Genomic DNA, 21,971 nt, shown 5'->3' with positions numbered 1-21,971 from the left:
CTATCCTAGTGAAAACAAACACACAAGCAATAAATGTATATATACAATTTATAATGTTTTCTTTGATTGTCGATAGAGTAATGTGAACTAGGATGTCCTAACAGTACAATGACGAGGTCTGGTTTGGTACATCAATTACGTTAATACAGGTAGATAACATTTCCCGTTGTATTTGATGATTGTATACAGACATGCCTTCTCACTCACATATTGTCACCTATATACCTATACGCTCGATACGCTAACACTACTACTATTAATCAATAAGAACTGACAGTCAGTGGTTAACTATCCCGTATGGGGGATTTACTTACGGAGATCTGCACAACAACAAAATAAATCAAATCAAATATAAACACGGAACCACTATGTACTGACTAGGCTCTGTATAGAGTCACTAGAAAAAAACTTATTATTGTCACTTTTAATTGAAAATTCGCCATCTCATTTTATTTGCTTTTAATGAAACATATAGCATGTCGCATGGTAATACTGAATAATTAGGGTGTGATCTTGATAGAAAATATTTATATCGCATTTCATTTTAGTAGATTCTGACAAAGAAAAGAGGACCGCATTATAAAACGCTTGATCATTTTTCGCTTACTATGTACTTTCAAATGTAAAATCCCTCTTTCGTTGATGTGAACCAATCACAAATGAAACGTTTATCCTATGTGTGCCGTGACCAGTTGTTTAATATAGATAAACCGTATTCGTAAACAAAGGCCATGCTCTAATATATATAGAGCGTTGTCAAATGAGAGCCATGTGATTAATAGTGTGTACTAATAAAGGTCGTGTAAAACGGTCATTAATTATGAAGTATACGGGCATAGAATCAGCAATAAGCTTGACTTTAACAGTTATATAATTTGTATTGTATTAAATGTTCCACTTTACATATGACTAGAGTAATGAATCGATATACGATATAATGATATTTACTCGGAATAAGTAAACTAAGGAAAGACAACTCTTATTTATTAATAGAGAAATATATAATTATAGGTCTCACTGGTTGTGTCACAAAACCGGATAATAAACAGATAACTAACACTTTCTGATTAATTCTTCAATACGTATTAACGTGTCAAAGTATTTCTCATACCACTTTTACATTGTGCCAGGTATGGACCGTTTTTCATATAAATAAAAAGTGATGACAAATGGTATGTTTTGCAAATATTTTATTCCACAGATTATATTCAAAGGTAATCAATGATTTACTACTTTCGATCATAGTAGATCATGCCCGTTCGATAACAAAAACTTTGGTAAGTTATCGTTTATTCAGCGTGAAAAATGGACACTTGTAATGACAGCAAGTACAGTATCGATAGGTTTTAATTTCAAACTTCTTCTTCACGAATTTGCTTAAATTTGGAATAAAACAGTAAGTAGGGATGGTGAAGACGGTAGCAACATCCGGGCGACAGTACAGTTGAGAACCAGATGTGTACAGACATGTCCTCCTGTAAGTAGAAGGTGTGCAGTGAATGGGGAATAAAGATGAACGCCAGTTTAAACAGTAGTCGTTTTTCGGAATAATAAATAACTGTCTAACCTTACTTTACTACAAAAAAAACCTCAGAAAAACCAAAAAAACCCAAATAAAATATTTGCGCTATATATTTGTTAATTTTCACGGGGCTAATAATTATTTTTTATCTCGCTGCTTTCTCTTTCGGAACGAGTTCACGGAACTGAAATTTAGCGCAATATGGCCTTGTATTATGCAATAAACAATTCTTTACAGTTATTGATGTTGAAAGGGTATACAGTTATTGATGTTGAAAGGAAATAATAGCGAATATAGCGAAATTAAATCATCTGCGAATTAATCAACAGATAAATAGCACTTTCCTCGTTAACAAAAAAAATCAAATAATGGACATATTCATATTTTATACATATATAAAATTGGATAACAATAACTTACACATAACGATTAATACGATAATGTCGACACGGCATATACCTATACCAAGAGAAGAAACGAGCGTGCAATTTAAAGAACATTTTCGCATAATTCGTTACAAAAGACAGGTATAAAAGCACCAATTGATTTCTAAATGAACTAATTTAAAACAACATACCTACACTCGATAATAATTTTCCCTGGTGACCGCTTTACGTACCAAGTAAATATTTGTGTTTTGTTTTCCTATCTACTTACCTTCTACACACTACTGATGGGTATGTGTATGTAGGGAAGGGAGAAGGTATGAAACAGATCCGATTCTGATACACGTGCCATCTTGGCGGTCTGATCAATATCACATCTTGAGGACATAGATCAGCCCATTTTTGTGTGGGGTCGGTTTTCCATCCTCTCGTATTACTGCAGATATTTGAACATTAGATTTTAAAAATTCTAGGAATGCACAACAAGTATAAAAAACATTAAGTACATGTATAACAACAAGAAATAAACAAGACATCTAAGACAACGACATACGTTTGATACCACTAAGATGGGAAAATATAGGAAAACAATTGTTAAAGAGGCATTCCTTCATTTGAATAAATTTTAGGCCGTCAAAATTAAACTTACTAGAAAATATGTATTTTTGCCAATTAGTAAAAGTTAAATTACCGACCCGAAATATCACTAATTACTGCAAAGACATAGGTATTTGTATACAATACGCCTTGTCCTGTACATTTTGGCGTTAATTTCATAATACATGTAGGCACAAACACTCATATAATCATCGTTCCAACATGGATTTCATCCATAAAAATTGTGCATATTTCTGATGTCCGAACAAAGGAATGCCCATTTAAAAAGATATCGCTTTGAAAAAAAAAGACTTTTACTTGACAACGTACATTCATTCGATAAGATAATTACATGTATACTCTAAACGCACTTTATGTATTTTTGTTAGTTTCTACTTACATTGCTGAAGCCTTCTGTCCTTGCCTCATTTGCCTTTTGGAACCTCTAAACCCCCTATATTTAACAGATGAAAATATCATTAAACTCATATCATATATATCAATGGTTATGATATAAAATCACGAGATAGACTTGAGCATACTCCATTAACAACGGAATCAATTAAAACTACATACTTACTATATCAACAACTTATCTTTACAACCTGACCAGCAAATATATTCTGTAAATTGTAAAGCTTGACGAACTAAATTTTACTGCTGAAATTTCCCTGTCAATTAAAGTAGTATTCCTGCTTCTCACGACTCCGGTGTCTTTAATACGGTTGTAAAGTTGACATGTTTATCTTGAAGGTAGTGGGGTCAAGAAAAAAAATTAAAAGATATTTCTTGTACTCGGGATAATATTTAAAAAAATGTTTTTTGTTTTTTTGTTTTTTATTTACGGAACTGATTATTTTCGTTCGAGGTAGCACATTTAGGACGGTATATCAATTGGATTAGATGAAGATTTATATGGGGAATATTGTCGAATAAAGTTAACATACTTTAAGTTTTCATTCAAGACATCCAGATCGTCTTAATTTCTCTTACAAAAGATATCCATACATTTATCTTTTGTTCAGAATTCTCCCAGTTTCGTTGATTAGAGACCATATTTTTATTTATTTATTTATTTTTTCTCAAAAATGTTATTATTCATTGTTGTGTGAAGGCTTACCTTTGGAATCCTCTCTTAGCATTAACGATGTCCGTCGTGTTGCGAACAAACCTGGTCGGCGCCATAATAGCATTTTGTGGAAATATGCATGGTTCTTCGAGAAGGTCGCCATCTTCTGGTGCCTGGCTCTGACTTAGAGCTATCAGGGCAAGCAGCAAACAAGGACTCTGTCGGGAAAAACAATTCCTAGCTCCCAGTCACAAAAATATAAAACAGATTATATAGAGGATATCTAACAGTGTCTTCAGTAACACCAAATATATTTCACTCGTGTGGCTAATATTTTGATATTTTTCACGAGTGCGCAGTACGAGTGAAAAATATCAAAATATTAGCCACACGAGTGAAATATATTTGGTATTACTGAAGACACTGTTAGGCCTACAGTTCTTTAAAAAAAAGTAGTTTCCCCTGTCCAGGTGTTGACATATATGTCGGGCTTTCTGATTGGTCAATCATTTTGGTATTTTCTAATAATTAATTTGATTGGTCAAACCAGCAAAAGTGATATTTTTCATTTTTCACTAGTGAAAAATATCTTTTTTATAAATTGAATAATTTTTGATATTTCACTGGTAAAAATGTAATAAATTGACTTATCCTTGTCTACTACTCTTAAAAAATGTTGACGCAAGCTTTTCCTTATGGCTGTGTCACCAAACGAATACAGTTTGGAAGTAATACGGTACTTCTCCATGATCTATCGTTACCAAACAGGTAATATTCACTGTAAGTATGATATTACAGAACGTATCGTCACTAATTTTCAATCATCGATAATTTTTTTATTAACAGTGAGAAGATTAACCCGTGTCATCCAAAACAAAGTTATCCAGGTATCCCTGCTTTTTAACTCCACTCTCAAATCATGAGCAAACGTGTGTGTTGTGTTTGACATACAATGTTGTACGAGGATGCTCCTCTTTTTCTCGTTTTCCAGCAATAACATCAGCCAATTCTTTGGATTATATGATAGATATTTTGCTCCGGAGACTTCATCCTTTCCTTCCGTCATATGATATACATGATGAAAACAATTGATAGCAAAGTTAATTTCTACATCAATACATATAAACATTCACTTTAATCTTCTTATAATTACTGTAGACATTATCAACATTATTTTTGAAGCTGTGTGTAAAACCCTCACTGCAACTCTTCAGATACTCGACTTCATTCGCAAACAAATAAAAAAAGTAAAAACAATGAAGTCAAGAGTTGAGATTTCCAAACCAAAACACTCCAAACATGTTCCACTACCCTCTATTTAGAAGATCACTAAACATGACTACAGTTACAAAGCGATTCCTTGTAGTTATCAGAGATATCCCTCACCTTTATACAATATAGAGCGATTGTGGTAATCAGATACCCCTCACCTTTATACAATATTGAGCGATTCCTTGTGGTAATCAGATACCCTCACCTTTATACAATATAGAGCGATTGTGGTAATCATATACCCTCACCTTTATACAATATAGAGCGATTCCTTGTGGTTATCAGATACCCTCACCTTTATACAATATAGAGCGATTGTGGTAATCAGATACCCTCACCTTTATACAATATAGAGCGATTCCTTGTGGTTATCAGATACCCTCACCTTTATACAATATAGAGCGATTCCTTGTGGTAATCAGATACCCTCACCTTTATACAATATAGAGCGATTGTGGTAATCAGATACCCTCACCTTTATACAATATAGAGCGATTGTGGTTATCAGATACCACTCACGTTTATACAATATAGAGCGATTCCTTGTGGTAATCAGATACCCTCACCTGTATACAATATAGAGAGATTCCTTGTGGTAATCAGATACCCCTCACCTTTATACAATATAGAGCGATTCCCTGTGGTAATCAGATACCCCTCACCTTTATACAATATAGAGCGATTCCTTGTGGTTATCAGATACCCTCACCTTTATACAATATAGAGCGATTCCTTGTGGTAATCAGATACCACTCACCTTTATACAATATAGAGCGATTGTGGTAATCAGATACTCTCACCTTTATACAATATAGAGTGATTCCTTGTGGTTATCAGATATCCTCACCTTTATACAATATAGAGCGATTCCTTGTGGTAATCAGATACCCCTCACCTTTATACAATATAGAGCGATTGTGGTAATCAGATACCCTCACCTTTATACAATATAGAGCGATTCCTTGTGGTTATCAGATACCCCTCACCTTTATACAATATAGAGCGATTGTGGTTATCAGATACCCCTCACCTTTATACAATATAGAGCGATTGTGGTTATCAGATACCACTCACCTTTATACAATATAGAGCGATTGTGGTAATCAGATACCTTCACCTTTATACAATATAGAGCGACTGTGGTAATCAGATACCCCTCACCTTTATACAATATAGAGCGATTGTGGTAATCAGATACCCTCACCTTTATACAATATAGAGCGACTGTGGTAATCAGATACCCTCACCTTTATACAATATAGAGCGATTGTGGTTATCAGATACCCCTCACCTTTATACAATATAGAGCGATTCCTTGTGGTAATCAGATACCCCCACCTTTATACAATATAGAGCGATTCCTTTTGGTTATCAGATACCCTCACCTTTATACAATATAGAGCGATTGTGGTTATCAGATACCACTCACCTTTATACAATATAGAGCGATTCCTTGTGGTAATCAGATACCCCTCACCTTTATACAATATAGAGCGATTCCCTGTGGTTATCAGATACCCCTCACCTTTATACAATATAGAGCGACTGTGGTAATCAGATACTCCTCACCTTTATACAATATAGAGCGACTGTGGTAATCAGATACCACTCACCTTTATACAATGTAGAGCGACTGTGGTAATCAGATATCACTCACCTTTATACAATATAGAGCGACTGTGGTAATCAGATACCACTCACCTTTATACAATATAGAGCGATTCCTTGTGGGTATCAGATACCCCTCACCTTTATACAATATAGAGCGATTCCTTGTGGTTATCAGATACCCTCACCTTTATACAATATAGAGCGATTGTGGTAATCAGATACTCCTCACCTTTATACAATATAGAGCGATTGTGGTAATCAGATACCCTCACCTTTATACAATATAGAGCGATTCCTTGTGGTTATCAGATACCCTCACCTTTATACAATATAGAGCGATTCCTTGTGGTAATCAGATACCCCTCACCTTTATACAATATAGAGCGATTCCCTGTGGTAATTAGATACCCCTCACCTTTATACAATATAGAGCGATTGTGGTAATCAGTTACCCTCACCTTTATATAATATAGAGCGATTCCTTGTGGTAATCAGATTCCCTCACCTTTATACAATATAGAGCGATTCCTTGTGGTTATCAGATACCCCTCACCTTTATACAATATAGAGCGATTCCTTGTGGTTATCAGATACCCTCACCTTTATACAATATAGAGCGATTCCTTGTGGTAATCAGATACCCCTCACCTTTATACAATATAGAGCGATTCCCTGTGGTAATCAGATACCCTCACCTTTATACAATATAGAGGGAATCCCTGTGTTAATCAGATACCCTCACCTTTATACAATATAGAGCGATTCCTTGTGGTTATCAGATACCCTCACCTGTATATGTGTAGAGCGATTCCTTGTGGTAATCAGATACCCCTCACCTTTATACAATATAGAGCGATTCCTTGTGGTAATCAGATACCCCTCACCTTTATACAATATAGAGCGATTGTGGTAATCAGTTACCCTCACCTTTATATAATATAGAGCGATTCCTTGTGGTAATCAGATTCCCTCACCTTTATACAATATAGAGCGATTCCTTGTGGTTATCAGATACCCCTCACCTTTATACAATATAGAGCGATTGTGGTAATCAGATACTCCTCACCTTTATACAATATAGAGCGATTCCTTGTGGTAATCAGATACCCTCACCTTTATACAATATAGAGCGATTCCTTGTGGTTATCAGATACCCTCACCTTTATACAATATAGAGCGATTCCTTGTGGTAATCAGATACCCCTCACCTTTATACAATATAGAGCGATTCCTTGTGGTAATCAGATACCCTCACCTTTATACAATATAGAGCGAATCCCTGTGGTAATCAGATACCCTCACCTTTATACAATATAGAGGGAATCCCTGTGTTAATCAGATACCCTCACCTTTATACAATATAGAGGGAATCCCTGTGGTAATCAGATACCCTCACCTTTATACAATATAGAGGGAATCCCTGTGGTAATCAGATACCCTCACCTTTATACAATATAGAGGGAATCCCTGTGTTAATCAGATACCCTCACCTTTATACAATATAGAGCGATTCCTTGTGGTTATCAGATACCCTCACCTGTATATATGTAGAGCGATTCCTTGTGGTAATCAGATACCCTCACCTTTATACAATATAGAGCGATTCCTTGTGGTAATCAGATACCCTCACCTTTATACAATATAGAGCGATTGTGGTAATCAGATACCCTCACCTTTATATAATATAGAGCGATTCCTTGTGGTAATCAGATTCCCCTCACCTTTATACAATATAGAGCGATTCCTTGTGGTTATCAGATACCCCTCACCTTTATACAATATAGAGCGATTGTGGTAATCAGATACCCTCACCTTTATACAATATAGAGCGATTGTGGTAATCAGATACCCTCACCTTTATACAATATAGAGCGATTCCTTGTGGTTATCAGATACCCTCACCTTTATACAATATAGAGCGATTCCTTGTGGTAATCAGATACCCCTCACCTTTATACAATATAGAGCGATTGTGGTAATCAGATACCCTCACCTTTATACAATATAGAGCGATTGTGGTTATCAGATACCACTCACCTTTATACAATATAGAGCGATTCCTGTGGTAATCAGATACCCTCACCTTTATACAATATAGAGCGATTGTGGTTATCAGATACCCCTCACCTTTATACAATATAGAGCGACTGTGGTAATCAGATACCCTCACCTTTATACAATATAGAGCGACTGTGGTAATCAGATACCCTCACCTTTATACAATATAGAGCGACTGTGGTAATCAGATACCCTCACCTTTATACAATATAGAGCGATTCCTTGTGGTAATCAGATACCCTCACCTTTATACAATATAGAGCGATTCCTTGTGGTTATCAGATACCCCTCACCTTTATACAATATAGAGCGATTCCTTGTGGTAATCAGATACCCCTCACCTTTATACAATATAGAGCGATTGTGGTAATCAGATACCCTCACCTTTATACAATATAGAGCGATTCCTTGTGGTTATCAGATACCCCTCACCTTTATACAATATAGAGCGATTGTGGTTATCAGATACCCCTCACCTTTATACAATATAGAGCGATTGTGGTTATCAGATACCACTCACCTTTATACAATATAGAGCGATTGTGGTAATCAGATACCTTCACCTTTATACAATATAGAGCGACTGTGGTAATCAGATACCCCTCACCTTTATACAATATAGAGCGATTGTGGTAATCAGATACCCTCACCTTTATACAATATAGAGCGACTGTGGTAATCAGATACCCTCACCTTTATACAATATAGAGCGATTGTGGTTATCAGATACCCCTCACCTTTATACAATATAGAGCGATTCCTTGTGGTAATCAGATACCCTCACCTTTATACAATATTGAGCGATTCCTTTTGGTAATCAGATACCTTCACCTTTATACAATATAGAGCGATTGTGGTTATCAGATACCACTCACCTTTATACAATATAGAGCGATTCCTTGTGGTAATCAGATACCCCTCACCTTTATACAATATAGAGCGATTCCCTGTGGTTATCAGATACCCCTCACCTTTATACAATATAGAGCGACTGTGGTAATCAGATACTCCTCACCTTTATACAATATAGAGCGACTGTGGTAATCAGATACCACTCACCTTTATACAATATAGAGCGACTGTGGTAATCAGATATCACTCACCTTTATACAATATAGAGCGACTGTGGTAATCAGATACCACTCACCTTTATACAATATAGAGCGATTCCTTGTGGTAATCAGATACCCCTCACCTTTATACAATATAGAGCGATTCCTTGTGGTTATCAGATACCCTCACCTTTATACAATATAGAGCGATTGTGGTAATCAGATACTCCTCACCTTTATACAATATAGAGCGATTGTGGTAATCAGATACCCTCACCTTTATACAATATAGAGCGATTCCTTGTGGTTATCAGATACCCTCACCTTTATACAATATAGAGCGATTCCTTGTGGTAATCAGATACCCCTCACCTTTATACAATATAGAGCGACTGTGGTAATCAGATACCCTCACCTTTATACAATATAGAGCGACTGTGGTAATCAGATACCCTCACCTTTATACAATATAGAGCGATTCCTTGTGGTAATCAGATACCCTCACCTTTATACAATATAGAGCGATTCCTTGTGGTTATCAGATACCCTCACCTTTATACAATATAGAGCGATTCCTTGTGGTAATCAGATACCCCTCACCTTTATACAATATAGAGCGATTGTGGTAATCAGATACCCTCACCTTTATACAATATAGAGCGATTCCTTGTGGTAATCAGATTACCCTCACCTTTATACAATATAGAGCGATTCCTTGTGGTTATCAGATACCCCTCACCTTTATACAATATAGAGCGATTGTGGTAATCAGATACTCTCACCTTTATACAATATAGAGCGATTCCTTGTGGTAATCAGATACCCTCACCTTTATACAATATAGAGCGATTCCTTGTGGTTATCAGATACCCTCACCTTTATACAATATAGAGCGATTCCTTGTGGTAATCAGATACCCCTCACCTTTATACAATATAGAGCGATTCCTTGTGGTAATCAGATACCCTCACCTTTATACAATATAGAGGGAATCCCTGTGGTAATCAGATACCCTCACCTTTATACAATATAGAGGGAATCCCTGTGTTAATCAGATACCCTCACCTTTATACAATATAGAGGGAATCCCTGTGGTAATCAGATACCCTCACCTTTATACAATATAGAGGGAATCCCTGTGGTAATCAGATACCCTCACCTTTATACAATATAGAGGGAATCCCTGTGTTAATCAGATACCCTCACCTTTATACAATATAGAGCGATTCCTTGTGGTTATCAGATACTCTCCCCTTTATACAATATAGAGCGATTCCTTGTGGTAATCAGATACCCCTCACCTTTATACAATATAGAGCGATTCCTTGTGGTAATCAGATACTCTCACCTTTATACAATATAGAGCGATTCCTTGTGGTTATCAGATACCCTCACCTTTATACAATATAGAGCGATTCCTTGTGGTAATCAGATACCCTCACCTTTATACAATATAGAGCGACTGTGGTAATCAGATACCCTCACCTTTATACAATATAGAGCGATCTGTGGTAATCAGATACCCTCACCTTTATACAATATAGAGCGATTCCTTGTGGTTATCAGATACCCTCACCTTTATACAATATAGAGCGATTCCTTGTGGTTATCAGATACCCTCACCTTTATACAATATAGAGCGATTGTGGTAATCAGATACTCCTCACCTTTATACAATATAGAGCGATTGTGGTAATCAGATACCCTCACCTTTATACAATATAGAGCGATTCCTTGTGGTAATCAGATTCCCTCACCTTTATACAATATAGAGCGATTCCATGTGGTTATCAGATACCCCTGACCTTTATACAATATAGAGCGATTCCTTGTGGTTATCAGATACCCTCACCTTTATACAATATAGAGCGATTCCTTGTGGTAATCAGATACCCCTCACCTTTATACAATATAGAGCGATTCCTTGTGGTAATCAGATACCCTCACCTTTATACAATATAGAGGGAATCCCTGTGTTAATCAGATACCCTCACCTTTATACAATATAGAGCGATTCCTTGTGGTTATCAGATACCCTCACCTGTATATGTGTAGAGCGATTCCTTGTGGTAATCAGATACCCCTCACCTTTATACAATATAGAGCGATTGTGGTAATCAGATACCCCTCACCTTTATACAATATAGAGCGATCTGTGGTAATCAGATACCCTCAGCTTTATACAATATAGAGCGATTCCTTGTGGTAATCAGTTACCCTCACCTTTATACAATATAGAGCGATTCCTTGTGGTAATCAGATACCCTCACCTTTATACAATATAGAGCGATTCCCTGTGGTAATCAGATACCCTCACCTTTATACAATATAGAGCGATTCCTTGTGGTAATCAGATACCCTCACCTTTATACAATATAGAGCGATTCCTTGTGGTTATCAGATACCCCTCACCTTTATACAATATAGAGCGATTGTGGTAATCAGATACCCCTCACCTTTATACAATATAGAGCGATTCCCTGTGGTAATCAGATACCCCTCACCTTTATACAATATAGAGCGATTCCTTGTGGTAATCAGATACCCTCACCTTTATACAATATAGAGCGACTGTGGTAATCAGATACCCTCACCTTTATACAATATAGAGCGACTGTGGTAATCAGATACCCTCACCTTTATACAATATAGAGCGATTCCTTGTGGTAATCAGATACCCTCACCTTTATACAATATAGAGCGATTCCTTGTGGTAATCAGATACCCTCACCTTTATACAATATAGAGCGAATCCCTGTGGTAATCAGATACCCTCACCTTTATACAATATAGAGCGATCCCTGTGGTAATCAGATACCCTCACCTTTATACAATATAGAGCGAATCCCTGTGGTAATCAGATACCCTCACCTTTATACAATATAGAGCGATCCCTGTGGTAATCAGATACCCTCACCTTTATACAATATAGAGCGATTCCTTGTGGTTATCAGATACCCTCACCTTTATACAATATAGAGCGATTCCTTGTGGTAATCAGATACCCTCACCTTTATACAATATAGAGCGATTCCTTGTGGTAATCAGATACCCTCACCTTTATACAATATAGAGCGATTCCTTGTGGTTATCAGATACCCTCACCTTTATACAATATAGAGCGATTGTGGTAATCAGATACTCCTCACCTTTATACAATATAGAGCGATTGTGGTAATCAGATACCCTCACCTTTATACAATATAGAGCGATTCCTTGTGGTTATCAGATACCCTCACCTTTATACAATATAGAGCGATTCCTTGTGGTAATCAGATACCCCTCACCTTTATACAATATAGAGCGATTCCCTGTGGTAATCAGATACCCCTCAGCCTTTATACAATATAGAGCGATTGTGGTAATCAGATACCCTCACCTTTATACAATATAGAGCGATTCCTTGTGGTAATCAGATACCCTCACCTTTATACAATATAGAGCGATTCCTTGTGGTTATCAGATACCCCTCACCTTTATACAATATAGAGCGATTCCTTGTGGTTATCAGATACCCTCACCTTTATACAATATAGAGCGATTCCTTGTGGTAATCAGATACCCCTCACCTTTATACAATATAGAGCGATTCCCTGTGGTAATCAGATACCCTCACCTTTATACAATATAGAGGGAATCCCTGTGTTAATCAGATACCCTCACCTTTATACAATATAGAGCGATTCCTTGTGGTTATCAGATACCCTCACCTGTATATGTGTAGAGCGATTCCTTGTGGTAATCAGATACCCCTCACCTTTATACAATATAGAGCGATTCCTTGTGGTAATCAGATACCCCTCACCTTTATACAATATAGAGCGATTGTGGTAATCAGTTACCCTCACCTTTATACAATATAGAGCGATTCCTTGTGGTAATCAGATTCCCTCACCTTTATACAATATAGAGCGATTCCTTGTGGTAATCAGATACCCCTCACCTTTATACAATATAGAGCGATTGTGGTAATCAGTTACCCTCACCTTTATATAATATAGAGCGATTCCTTGTGGTAATCAGATTCCCTCACCTTTATACAATATAGAGCGATTCCTTGTGGTTATCAGATACCCCTCACCTTTATACAATATAGAGCGATTGTGGTAATCAGATACTCTCACCTTTATACAATATAGAGCGATTCCTTGTGGTAATCAGATACCCCTCACCTTTATACAATATAGAGTGATTCCTTGTGGTAATCAGATACCCTCACCTTTATACAATATAGAGGGAATCCCTGTGGTAATCAGATACCCTCACCTTTATACAATATAGAGGGAATCCCTGTGTTAATCAGATACCCTCACCTTTATACAATATAGAGGGAATCCCTGTGGTAATCAGATACCCTCACCTTTATACAATATAGAGGGAATCCCTGTGGTAATCAGATACCCTCACTTTTATACAATATAGAGGGAATCCCTGTGTTAATCAGATACCCTCACCTTTATACAATATAGAGCGATTCCTTGTGGTTATCAGATACCCTCACCTGTATATGTGTAGAGCGATTCCTTGTGGTAATCAGATACCCCTCACCTTTATACAATATAGAGCGATTCCTTGTGGTAATCAGATACTCCTCACCTTTATACAATATAGAGCGATTGTGGTAATCAGATACCCTCACCTTTATACAATATAGAGCGATTCCTTGTGGTAATCAGATACCCCTCACCTTTATACAATATAGAGCGATTCCTTGTGGTAATCAGATACCCTCACCTGCATATGTGTAGAGCGATTCCTTGTGGTAATCAGATACCCTCACCTTTATACAATATAGAGGGAATCCTGTGTTAATCAGATACCCTCACCTTTATACAATATAGAGCGATTCCTTGTGGTTATCAGATACCCCTCACCTTTATACAATATAGAGCGATTCCCTGTGGTTATCAGATACCCCTCACCTTTATACAATATAGAGCGATTCCTTGTGGTAATCAGATACCCCTCACCTTTATACAATATAGAGCGATTCCCTGTGGTAATCAGATACCCTCACCTTTATACAATATAGAAGGAATCCCTGTGTTAATCAGATACCCTCACCTTTATACAATATAGAGCGATTCCTTGTGGTTATCAGATACCCTCACCTGTATATGTGTAGAGCGATTCCTTGTGGTAATCAGATACCCCTCACCTTTATACAATATAGAGCGATTCCTTGTGGTAATCAGATACCCCTCACCTTTATACAATATAGAGCGATTGTGGTAATCAGTTACCCTCACCTTTATATAATATAGAGCGATTCCTTGTGGTAATCAGATTCCCTCACCTTTATACAATATAGAGCGATTCCTTGTGGTAATCAGATACCCCTCACCTTTATACAATATAGAGCGATTGTGGTAATCAGTTACCCTCACCTTTATATAATATAGAGCGATTCCTTGTGGTAATCAGATTCCCTCACCTTTATACAATATAGAGCGATTCCTTGTGGTTATCAGATACCCCTCACCTTTATACAATATAGAGCGATTGTGGTAATCAGATACTCTCACCTTTATACAATATAGAGCGATTCCTTGTGGTAATCAGATACCCCTCACCTTTATACAATATAGAGTGATTCCTTGTGGTAATCAGATACCCTCACCTTTATACAATATAGAGGGAATCCCTGTGGTAATCAGATACCCTCACCTTTATACAATATAGAGGGAATCCCTGTGGTAATCAGATACCCTCACCTTTATACAATATAGAGGGAATCCCTGTGTTAATCAGATACCCTCACCTGTATATATGTAGAGCGATTCCTTGTGGTAATCAGATACCCTCACCTTTATACAATATAGAGGGAATCCTGTGTTAATCAGATACCCTCACCTTTATACAATATAGAGCGATTCCTTGTGGTTATCAGATACCCCTCACCTTTATACAATATAGAGCGATTCCCTGTGGTTATCAGATACCCCTCACCTTTATACAATATAGAGCGATTCCTTGTGGTTATCAGAGATAATATTATATATTACTTACCAACGCATACATGTCGCTAAATTCAGCTCAAGTTCAAATAACTAAGGCAAGTTTACGTTTTCACGCAGTTCTTTTATAGTGTTCCTAGTAAAATAGGATTTTTGAAGAATTGATATTTTGTATATTAATCTTAATCCCTTTCGTTTAATGGCAATATATTTGATAGCATATGTCTGTATGGCCGACATGATCATACAATTTATAGCATGGAAAGGCTTTGATGGAAATATATTAATGATACAATAGGACTATTATCATCTTTATCAACCTTCTCTTGGTAATGCCTGCCACCAATGCGATCACCATATGTTACATATCAACAAGATAAAGTATTACACAGCAACATTTGCAGTCATTTATATCAAGTTAAGAAAGAAAAATAACGATCAATGTATAAATGTATTATACTATTACATAGGACTCTAGAGGCAGACAAATAAATACACAGTACAAGTATCTTTAGTGGCGATATACCTAATAGGATTACAGTTTATCCTCTTGATGTGCAATAAATGGGCCGTAGTGTTTGCTTTGTAACGTCTTTACTAATACCGGACACAGGGAACAGTCGCTTGGCAGACCTTCACTGCCCAATATGTTATTGTTCTCACTTAAGTATCTCTTTCCATAAAATACTGAGGTTTTTTTTTTTGGTTTTTTTGGGGGTTTTGTTTTTTTGTTTTTTGTTTGTTTTTGTTTTTGTTTTTGGAAAAATATATTCCATAATTGCATTTCAACATCCCTTTAATCTCACATAGACATGATGCAATGTCTGTCAGTCCCTTCTGAATTTGGCGTTATATGTTGTAGGTATGTGAGACAACAACTCCATGCTTAGGCTCTAAACATTTCGATATATTTACATATCTCCCTTCTTCTGCTTAGTAAGCTCTGACTGCGAATAAATTAGCGTAGTGAAAAAGGGCTTAGTGGATTAATAAACGCGGGAATCGGTAACATACTCATGAGGGCGTATGTTTGTGACGTTACCGGAACGTCAAATAGACGGCGCCATTTTGAAAGATTTGGTTAACGCAATTTTAGCGTTTTCTCCTGTTTCCGATGATCTGTATACAAAAAACTAACGCCAAGTGAGTATTTTGTCAAAACCTAAACTGAAATATTGCGGAAATGGGTGCATATTTTAATTCTCTACGAGGTAGGCGAACAACAAATGGCTGAAGAGTACAGCTCCTATAGAACATTTGACCACCTCACTACTAAATCTATGTGAATACATGCTGTGCTTGTCCATAGTAAACCCGTGATGGAAATTGTGGATTGTGAATATATCTATTAATTAAAATCATAAAAGGCATTGAAGAGAAATGTTGATTTTTAAAGCAATACTGATGTCTTTACGTACATTCACTGGAACAATATTATCTTAGCAACCACATCTGCCGTTGTTACCAACGTCACATCACATCCATACTTTTATTTTCTTCCTACGGTATTTCAATGATTTGTTGGATGTAAATATATAAATTGAACGGTGTTTTACTGCGTTTACGGTGGTATGAACGCAATGTAATACAGACATATGCAATATATCGCGATAACGCGCTATATAGAATATGTCTGTATCCCACTGCGTTAGCCAAGTGGTTAAGGTGTCCCGACATTTTATCACTAGCCCTCTTCCACTGGGTTAGGAGTTCGACTCCCACGTTGGGCAGTTGCCAGGTACTGATCGTAGGTCGGTGGTTTTTCCTCCACCACCAACACCTGTCACGTCCTTAAATGACCCATACTGTAAATAGGACGTTTAATAAATGAAACTAAACCAAAAAACAAAACCATAAACGCAGTAAAAACACCTTTCAATCCATATATAAGACAAAAATACAAGCTTTACAAAAAGCGTTAATATATATAACACTTGCCTTTTTTGTCACCTGTGCCCATGTTGGTTTAATATTACGACCCTAAAATGTAAGTTTTTTATTCAAACAATCAGTTTGAAGCTAAGCCGAGAATGCGTTGTTATAGATGTCATGTAGAAACGGCGATGGCGATGGCGATGACGTTTCGAAAAATTACGGTTTATAGATTTATTCATGTAGCTATGTTGTCCTCCTAGTGATGCAAAATCGTTCAAACTAAAATTGACCAATAAAAATGCTAAATTGAAGTTTACTGACCGATATATTTATGTTATTGGATACTTTTGAGATTCTGCTTGCCCATGGAGAGCATTCTGTTAAGAACCAATATTTCAAAAATTAGCCCTGCATTTGATTATGTTTCTTTCGCATAGGGTGGCAAGTCACAAATAAATCGTGAGATGATATTTAATTTTGATAACATATCATTGATGTGAAGAAGAGATGACGATAACAAAGAAGACTACTGAAAATATATAACCAGTAAGACGTGCGATATTCTCTATATGTTTATTATATTGCAAACAGTAAATGTGTTTATTATACTGAAAATGCCATTGTTGTAGGCAAACAACCAATGAAAAGACAGACTACATATTATTTTGTATGAAATTGACCAATCAGACTTCACGATGCAATAGCACCAAGTTCATATTAGTGTTGTTTGCTTTTTCAATGGTGTCTAGAAGTGTTGGGTGTTTTAAGGAATTTTAAACTAGAAAAGTAATAAACAGATTATAAAATAAAATAGCATCCTAAGTAAGAACATATTATGCTTCTGTGGCTGTAATCTTTTTTTTGTATATTATATTTGAGAAAAGATACATATAACAAAATAATAGTCATACTTGTGAAATTTATTACTTTAGTCACTATCAAATACCACTTTGTACAACATATACATGTATATCATAACCAACAAATTATTTCTAGTGAATCAGTGTCCATTTATTTAACTTTATCCAGAAGTCAAAGTGTCGGTTATTGGACATCCATATCTGCAGCATGTACAATAGCGATACGTGTAGATGTTAAACAGCTCCTTCACGAACTTTCCTACTTCCGCGTTGAAGCAATAAATTGGGATGACATATACCCTTCGCACAGACGGACGACAGAAGAACATTGGCCGATTGACTAACTGGCACGACCTACTGCAAAACAGAACAAAATCATCATTGTCGTACGAAAGTTGGCTTAATGAAGTAGTTTAATAAAAAATTATTTGAAATAACACAAGAATCATTGATGACGTATGAATTTCGTATTACGTTCCGTATAATTCTAAGTACGCGTGATACTGAATTGATTCGTGAAGAGAAAGCATTGTATTGTTAGTATGAAGTCTGTAGAAGAAAACAACACTGTTACTATTTTAAAGACACTAGTTTTTATAATGAAACACCTTCTCATTGATATATATTTTGAATACACTTACTATTGACATCCCACGGTAGGATATCTGAAATTGCGCCAGGGAAGGGGTGTAATGCACAATCGTCCAGCATAAACAAACCAATGCTTAGGTTGGATGTACGTAGGCTTTTCAGGACACAGGTCAACCCACCCTTTCGTGTTGACGATCCAGCTTGACGCATTCCTGTAGGTGAACAAAATTATGTCGCCACTCGTTAAGTCTAACTGATACCGGCCTTCATTTTTTTTTTTAAAACTTTTACCAATTAAACATTCAAAGGTTGGGTTTCAAAATGACCTAAGAAGCAAATAAAATAGCTTGTATGTGCTATTGGTAGTTTCCGTAGTCCTGCGTTTACAAAAAGGCATTTAAGTCCAAACATTACATACGCAAGGATGTAGCGCAATGTATGTTTTTTGGGGAAAATGCTACAGTACCAATTCTTCCTTTTTAGAAAATCAAACATAAACATGCTGATAATAACATTAGATTTTCATATATGCTAAGCAAATAGGTACAATTTTCACATTAGGGACAGGAGATAAAAAATGTGATGGGTTTTGAGTAAGATCGCGCTCTTTTTACATTAGGTGACATTTTCTAAAGGTCAAAAAAAACCTTACCAATAATGTGCTAATAACAACTGTATACAATCAATTGCCCCAAAAAAGTCATATTAGGAGTTTTGTGCAAAGTAATAAAAATTTAGTGACAGTATTGATATGTAATTATTAAAAAAACAACAAGCATAGGTGAACTGAAATAAAATGTTTATGCTTAGTTTCATTAGAACACAGTGACTGACACCTACATGAATAACCACTTAAAGTGGAATTTTCAATTACAACAGCTGAATCAATTTTCTGACAAGCACGCTACATGATTGGTCTTCATCGTAGTTCCAATTGTCCAAGTCGACCATACCTAATACCTGGAACATGACAGTTGGAAGCGAAGTTTACATTAATTGAGAACTGTCTTAAACCTTTTTACTTCTGGATGCAAAGGCTTACTGGTTTTCAAATGAATGGAGCATCCTAAATAGTATATGATAGTGGCAACACGGGTACATACGCCCATGTTTATATGTCCAGTAGGACACTGGCAATACTAATCATTTAGGGGATTAATGGTTTCAGAGCTGTCATGCTGGATCCAAACATTGCACTTTACACTGCTCATATGCCTTGAGTTGATCTGACATTGTACAATGTCCCGTGAGTGCATATAGATCCAGATCTCGTTATCACCATCATTAATGAGTTGCTCACTGATGTAGCCAGCTGCCAGTATTTTTTATGTACCACAGGATATTGTCCGAAGGTATTCAATGTCTAACTTTGGAGAGTCACAACCATCCGAAGTCGTATCTAGTTTGCGAAATAGTGACTTGGCCCTTGGTAAGATCTGGCTCATCTTTCACACCCTGAGCTAAGGTGTTGTGAACACTAAGGCGCGCTTTCATTTTGTCAGTCAGCACCCTTTCCTTTGCGTTTTGTTCTGGTGTTTTAGCATGAAATAGTTAGTGGCAAGTTCTGTTTTGCAAAATAGCCATTGCATGAATCGTGTGTGATATGACTCCATTGACCATCTGGATTTAGCTACGGATCTATCAAAGTTACTGAGTAGGTCGTCATGTTGAGTCTGCATAGGTTTTATATAAGACGGCGTATTTGTTGTTAAACCAGTTTATTCCAAATCTGGTAAAACATCCTTAAACCCTCGATCAACAACGACACTGTAATCTTTCTGCAGTTATCAGAGACTATTGATGATGATGTGTGTAATCTTCGCATCATTATCGCTTAGATGAAAAGTTCCTACTGTGTCCAAAATGCTACCATTAAGCAGTGCTATGCTCATGAACTTTTCGCCTCTTCTTACCACAGTAGGAGATGCTCTGGAGCTTGTGATCAGAACTCAGGAACAAAGGTATATTGTATCGTCATGTATGTCACTCGTCAGCTTGCCAAAAATACTTCGGAGAACACTGTGTTGTGCTCGTGATTTACACGTCCAATGAACAATGGAACAATAGTTATGTCTAAGGTTTTTACTATGGAATGAAACATTTTCGATATACTGGAAACTGACACGTTGAAAAGAGTTGAACACCGTTTCCATGAATTGTCCGTCTTCACTTTCACACAGAACAATAGCAGACGAACGAGGGAGAACGAAGAATTTCTAGAAACTGTGTTCTTGTCCAATCCGTCCAGGCTTTACAATCTGAGGAGAGGGAGACTCCTGCATGAATAACATATGTTATGTCTCCGATTATTGATGACTTCCTTTGACCTGGAAGGTAGCTGACAAGTCAACATTTCTCTTTCATCAGTGCGAATTTCAACGGTAGGGTTAAGAGCTTTCCCTATGCGATGATGTGAACAAAAACGTGATGACCAAAGACACCACAATTTGTGATGAAAGATAAGTTAGCGTTTTGCGCGCTTGGGAAAAATGGTCGAGTTTTTATTGAAACTATGTATACATAGTGTGCTTTTGGTGTGAGAAGACAGCCATAACATAGATCTTCTATGGATGGTAAGAATCATCATCAACACCACGGTTGCAGTTTTAGTTTTTGATAAGTCTTGAAACACTTCGAACACTTATCCATCTCTTGATCCATAGAAAAGTCATATGCTCTTAAAACACCAAGAAACCTATTGTGAAGACTTAAGTTTCTAGCAAACTTCTTGGTTTTAATGTCTCTCCTAACGACAACTTTATAACCCGCACCTACACACCTATCTGTCATTGTGAAAACGGTACTGAATTAAGTGTTTAAAGACTGCGGCAAATGCGATTTTATAGATAAGATAGAAGTGCTTTAAGGGGCATCTAAACAGCAAATCCAACCAAAACAGTTGATATTTTACAAGGCTATAAATCCCCACTAGGGTGCAATTAAATAGAAATAACTTGATAAAATTCTGATATGTATCATGTCAAACTGTGGGCCTTGCCGTTGACATTTAATTTGTTCAGTTGTTTGTAAATTTCAACAAAACATGAGAAAAATGCATGTTTCAGGGGGACATAATTAACTCATATGTATCGCGTTTATTGTGCAAAACAGTCATGTCGTT

General features: G+C 36.5%; 1 protein-coding gene across 1 annotated transcript; it reads right to left on the bottom strand.

Moving 5' to 3' along the window:
* Nucleotides 1-1,175: 1,175 nt before the first annotated feature.
* LOC117331058 lies at nt 1,176-15,624 on the bottom strand. Its single transcript, XM_033889652.1, has 5 exons — nt 15,577-15,624; nt 3,626-3,792; nt 2,906-2,959; nt 2,180-2,344; nt 1,176-1,475 (listed from the first exon to the last, which is right to left on the bottom strand). Exons 1-5 carry the CDS (start codon nt 15,586-15,588, stop codon nt 1,283-1,285), a joined length of 591 nt encoding a protein of 196 aa, XP_033745543.1. The 5' UTR covers nt 15,589-15,624; the 3' UTR covers nt 1,176-1,282.
* Between the last annotated feature and the right edge of the window lie 6,347 nt (nt 15,625-21,971).

This window comes from Pecten maximus, chromosome 7 (assembly GCF_902652985.1).
Source record: "Pecten maximus chromosome 7, xPecMax1.1, whole genome shotgun sequence".
In the NCBI taxonomy this organism is placed as follows: Eukaryota; Metazoa; Mollusca; class Bivalvia; order Pectinida; family Pectinidae; genus Pecten; species Pecten maximus.
This window is presented reverse-complemented; position numbering and strand designations above follow the sequence as displayed.

Coding starts and splice junctions, on each gene's coding strand:
- LOC117331058 (XM_033889652.1), bottom strand. Junction 2,345..2,905: donor GGACAGAAGGCTTCAGCAAT/GTAAGTAGAAAC, acceptor AAATATCTGCAG/TAATACGAGAGGATGGAAAA. Junction 1,476..2,179: donor CCATCAGTAGTGTGTAGAAG/GTAAGTAGATAG, acceptor TTCTACTTACAG/GAGGACATGTCTGTACACAT.